This window comes from Lactuca serriola, chromosome 2 (genome assembly GCF_051521515.1).
Source record: "Lactuca serriola cultivar US96UC23 chromosome 2, Lser_US96UC23_V15, whole genome shotgun sequence".
NCBI classification, from domain to species: Eukaryota; Viridiplantae; Streptophyta; class Magnoliopsida; order Asterales; family Asteraceae; genus Lactuca; species Lactuca serriola.
In genome coordinates, this window is record NC_136409.1 from 229,306,315 (window position 1) to 229,312,298 (window position 5,984).

Genomic DNA, 5,984 nt, shown 5'->3' on the forward strand with positions numbered 1-5,984 from the left:
ATTTACCATGAATCCAATCGATCTCTACGGAGATATTAACTAGAACCACCTCCTCTCCATTCATTAACCGGAGGAGACAATCGGTAGGCGGATCCGGTGATCACGCCGCTTTAACATCACGTTCTATCTCAATACCTTCCGGTGACATCAACTGAAATTATCAACCTTATGGATCGCACCTGTGAACGTTAAACCTACCTGATCCCGTTAAATCTCACTTCTTAAGCTCGCCGGAAAACTCTTTCTCCCTCGCTAAGTATTTCTTCCTCTTCATCTCTGATTTCTGTTTTCAAACGGAGAGAACCAAACCAAGTTCTTCTGCCCAAATCTTGAATTCGTTTTATTAAAGTTTGACCCTCTTATTTCTATATCTCCACTTTACTCCCCTCTAGATTTCATTTAGTGAGTTATCCATCCTATACTTTTCACGCTTATAGTCTTATAAAATAATACAAAATTTTAATGTTTAATATCTAGCAATATCTTATAAAATAATTCTAGCAAAAAAAATACTATTGTTTTGAACTTTAAAAATTAAAAAACTCGAGGATTACCCGAACAACACTATTTTATTCAAATTTTATATTTAATGATCAAAATATTTAGCCCCATGATTTGGATGTTACTGATGTTGTCATATTCGAATTTCTTTTTGGCTCTAACATGACAGCAAACCATCGATAAATTTACAACTATACTTTCTAATGAGGAATGACGACTCTATTAAAAATAGTGTTGGGAAGTCTTGTTATTTACTAGAATTGTCATTGTACCATTAGTTAATCAATTAAATATTGTTAGTTGAAATTGACGATCATACTTTTATTAATCAATTGAGACATATGTTGAATAGTTATAAAAGTTTCAAATTAAAATTTTAATATGATTCGTAGATGTAGTAAAGATAATTTATTTATTGTACTTATTTTTGTAAAAAATAAAAAACTGAGGCCTACACACTTTCTTCATAGGATGTCTATAATAGTGATTCCTTTTGACAATTTATTTCTATACTAGTGATTCAACAAATCCCGACTTGAAACCAAGTACAAAATTACGTTTTTGGTTCTCCATTCTCTAATGGGAAAAAGGAATTAACTTATTCATTGTTTATTACCCCCCTCACCTTTGCCAAATTCTAACTTTTGACCATTACTTTATTAATAATATTCCACATCAACATATGGCATGTTATTGAGATTTTATAAATGATTTAGAAATGAAGACACCTAGAACCTTCATGAATTGGAGTCATGGATATTAACTTTATAATTCTAATTAGGTTTCTTCGAATTTAACAAGAATAATAAGAACTTTGAGTCTAATCTCACATTTTTCATCATAGGTTTAATATGACACGAAAGCTACCTACAATTAAAACTTACAAAGCTAAGAGTATAAATGGTTTTAATCATCTTTTTAATGATTATTAACTATAAAAAAGTATATGCGAAACCATAATTTCGAAGCTAAATACTATCATATTTACATAAAGACAAAAAAAAAATTGATAATAAGAACTAGTATATATGTTATCATTGATCAATTCTCCACATCTGTTACATAACGAGGGATATCAAATTACAAAAAGAAAAAGAAAATCTGCTGATTTATGAACCAGAAGAAGAAGAAGAAGAAGAAGGGGTGATCTTGATGACGAGGCCAGGGAAAACATCATCGGGATCATGGATATGAGGGTTTTTTTCCACAATAAACGGGTCTCCACACTTATCGCTTATGGTGTGAAGAGTTTCTCCTTCTCCGACCACGTATATCTCATCACATGGCCGGCGGTTCAGCACCGGCAGCCTGTTTCCTCCTCCTCCGGCGGTGGTGCTGAGAGAATAACTGAAATTCTGATCATCTCTAAAAGCGCCGGTGAGCATGAGTGCTACTATTGTAATCGCACAGTAAAAGGAAAGCGCATCTGCTACTGCTAGTGTTGTTTGAACTGTTTTAGATTTCATGAATTCAGGCATCTTCTTCTTCTTCTTCACACACAGTGAGAGGTTTTTTGAGATAACTGAATATGTTGATCGGATTTTGAGTTGCTTTATAAGAGAAATGGAGAGTAGTGGGGGAGACTTTTTGGGGTGATGGTTATGGGGGAAGGTTTGGAGTTGCTTAATAAAGACTTGCACCTAGCAACGGATTTTCAACTGTAGCCATCGTGGGTTATATGACCATTTGTAGAAAAATATAGAAATATTCTTTTAATTTTAATTTTAGAAATCAACATCATAATTATTAATTAACTACGTTATATGCTTTTATAATTAAAATTTTATAATAAAAACTCATAATTATTCATAAATTATTTTAAAAAAATTATTAATTTAGAAATTTAAGTTTTTTTATTTATTTAAAATTATAATCGTTGATTCAAATAAATATGTGAAATTATTTTTCAAGATATATGAGAAAAATTTTATTTGTAACTTAATGAAAAAAATGATATTATATAATGAAATGTTAAATTAATTATAGAAATAAAACAACACTACTACAAAAAAGCTTATAGGACCCGGTTATTTCAATTAAATAACCCGGTTTTGAACCGGGTCCTAAAGCCAGCGAGACCTATGTGAAAAAACGAATAGAACCCGGTTTTAGAACCGGCTCCTATCCAACACAAAAGAAACCGGTTGTTCATAAAACCGGGACATATAAGTGGAACATAACGCCCAATCTTTGGTCAAATATGAAGATTAGGACACGGTCTAAGCATACAAAACCGGGTCATATATGGCTAAAAGAGCCCGGTTCCAATCCTCAAACCGGGTCATATAAAGATTAAATATGGACCGGTTCCATGAATATAACCGGGTCTTTTTTCAGCCTTGCAAAAACCGCCTACCCACAGTACCACCAGAAAGCATGCTTATAAGGATTAAATTGTTGACAAATTTATTCAAATAACCATATAAAAAACACAAATTGATACTTGCATTCAAAGCACACATTCAAAACAAAACAAAAATTATGAATTGATGAACAAATTATATTAATATAAACATGCTAAATAACCAATCATTATGGTCATCGATAAAAACATGCTTAAGTGTTTCTAAAAACTCCATGATTTGGTCATTTCGAAGTACATCAAACTTACATAAATAAATTCAAAAATAAAATTGTTTTCCCATGCAGAGGTATTGTCCAATAATCAAATGTTGCAGCTATCCTCCAACCTCACTTAAAAGCAAAACACAACAACTACCCTTCATCCTCACTAAAAAAACAAAACACAACAAATAATTAGTTTTTTTGTCTATCATTTTAACAGAGTTGAATTTAGCAAACAATCATTAAACTAAAAGTAGGATGTTATAAAGATTAACAACTAACCTTATATGCACTTTTAGACAACCACATCATTCATAAAATTTTTCAGAAATTCTCTGGCCCATGTAGCAACAGTTGTAACCAACGCCTTTTCCTCAAATGCAATTTTGTCATTCCAAAGGGTACCAAACTATATGAAAATAAAATTTAAACTACTAAATAATGAAACACTTTGTTTCTTGCTTTAAAAGAAAAGATTATTTTAGAATTACTTACTCTACTCGGAAATCCATGTTGTCTGTTCAACACGAAATCAAAGATCCAATTCATTACATAATGTCCACTTAGCTCACGTTCCAATACACCAGCTTGGTTGCACTAAAATTGTGATAAAAGGTAAACATAAATCACAAACGAAACTACATCTAACTAGTGGATACGTAATAAGATAAATTACCTCAGTGAGCTTCCATACAATTGGAATTGATGTGTTCTTTTCATACCTCTCAAAAGCCCTAAAAATAAACAAGCAGCAGAGTTGTATTCAAACTTATAGAAAGAATGTTATTTTCATGTCATATTAAAAAATTTCTTACTTTTCCAAAAGTTTGAGAAGGTAGTAGTTGTCAACCGGATTTTTCATAGGCTTCATCAGAGAATCCAAAATGTATACAATATGATTTGAAGGGCAAATCACCAAGAGGACCCAATGCATACTAGTAATGTTTTGAAATTTTAGTATAAAAACACACAAAAAAATAACTATTAATATAGATAGCAACATATGATACTTTTGCAGGTATGGTGCGATAAGAAACGATTTTCCATGATGAAGTTGCATCGCATCAACGAGATAATTGACGACATCAATCGGAGTTTCCTGACAGGCTTTCCCAAGAATCTTATACGGGTTTAGGAAAGCACACTTTCCCATACGTTTTTGAAGCATTAATTGTAAAAGGCTACAAACAATATTACAAAAAATTTCCAATCAAGTCATATCTTATAAGCAGCCTAAAAAGAAAATATCATGGAAACAAATAATAGTAAAATTTGAATGCACTTACATCTGCCAAGTTGTTATGATGGACAAATCAGCTGTTTGTTTTTTCAACAAACGATAATAATCTTCATATGTAACTGAAAAATCAAACGCCCCAGCTTCTAGATGTCCAGCATCGGCTACCACATGAACCACTAGGTTGGTCTTCAAAAGGTCACGAAGTGATTCTATTGGCCTTGGTTTGTTGATCTTTTGGTTAGGCATGTTTTTTTCCATAACAGCCTTTGCGGTTGATGGTCGCGCACTTGTGGTCTGAATTTGTTGTTGTGATGACGCCTTGCTTTGTTGTTCCTATTAATAACTCATTTTAATTAGCGAGAATGTCGTATATGCCATTCTTAAACATCAAAATATTTTATTTTTCGGCCTAAATATAATAATTTGATGTTTAATAGGAGCATATAGGGAATTCTCTCATTTTTAGAAAATTTATATATGGTAGATAAAAAATTAAAGGATAATGAAGATGTACCTTACTAAGAACAATTGCGATCCGCGGCCATTGAATTACAGTGCCAACTGCATCTTCTAGGGTACCAACTTCATTTGTCATCACAGGAACAGGAATACCTTTATATCTTTCATCTATGTTGTCTATCATAACCTTCAAGTGATTTTCGCGTAAAGGAAGTGAGTGAATTAACCCATCATTATAAGGAAAGACCATCCCTCTGGCACATTTTTGGTTCATATCACCATAAGGTAGCACCAAATCACAACAAGTAATAGTCTGCAATCATATAACATGTAGTGTATTTAATGTGTCAACATGTTAGAAAATTTGATATAAAATATAATTTGACATCAAAGATCAAAGTAAAATGATATCAAGAAATTCAAAAAACATAAGCCGAACACATTAAAATAGTAAAATATTCTAAATACAAAAGTTTGGAACTATTTTAGTATATTTTCTATCACACATGGACCATAATTGTACATTTGTATAACATAGTGACCAATTCTGCATTTCTATACACTTTTGGTTCATATCACCATAAGATAACACCAAATCACAATGAGTAATAGTGTGCAATCATATAGCATGTAGTGTATTTCATGTGTCAATATGTTAGAAAATACGATGTAAAACATAATTTGACAGCAAAGTTCAAAGTAATATGATATCAAGAAATTCAAAAAACATAAACCTAACACATTAAAACAATATATATATTAAAGTTTGCATTTCTATACAATAGAGGTAAGTTTTTTGTAATTTTTTTCTGCTATATATATATATATATATATATATATATATATATATATGTGTGTGTGTGTGTGTGTGTGTGTGTGTGTGTTAAAGTTTGCATTTCTATACATTAGAGGTACGTTTTTTGTAATTTTTTATGCAAAGTGCCTTCTTTTGTAAATTCAGGGATTCATAGTTGTTTCTTATAGGGACCGTTTCTGTAAAAAAAACTTATAGGGACCATTTCTGTAAAAAAAACTTACAGGGACCATTTCTGTAAAAGAAAACTTACAGGGACAATTTCTGTAGAAAAATTGTAGAAAAATTACAGGGACCATTTCTATAATTTTTGTAACATAAAGACCATTCTATAATTTTTACACAAGTTTTATTTATCTAGTTTTATTGTTTGATCAACAGATACATAACACATACATGGGAATA

At 31.3% G+C, this 5,984-nt stretch overlaps 1 protein-coding gene across 2 annotated transcripts; it reads right to left on the minus strand.

The window, feature by feature from the left end:
* Positions 1–2,980: 2,980 nt before the first annotated feature.
* LOC145090856 (uncharacterized) lies at positions 2,981–5,300 on the minus strand. Of its 2 annotated transcripts, XM_079028909.1 has the most exons (8): positions 4,821–5,297; positions 4,353–4,639; positions 4,077–4,247; positions 3,882–4,001; positions 3,743–3,800; positions 3,562–3,663; positions 3,349–3,475; positions 2,981–3,232 (listed from the first exon to the last, which is right to left on the minus strand). In XM_079028909.1, exons 1-7 carry the CDS (start codon positions 5,037–5,039, stop codon positions 3,362–3,364), a joined length of 1,071 nt encoding a protein of 356 aa, XP_078885035.1. In that variant the 5' UTR covers positions 5,040–5,297; the 3' UTR covers positions 2,981–3,232; positions 3,349–3,361. The 2 variants fall into 2 exon arrangements, with proteins under 2 accessions (XP_078885035.1, XP_078885034.1); XM_079028908.1 differs by having other exon boundaries at positions 3,882–4,247; positions 4,821–5,300.
* Positions 5,301–5,984: the final 684 nt, after the last annotated feature.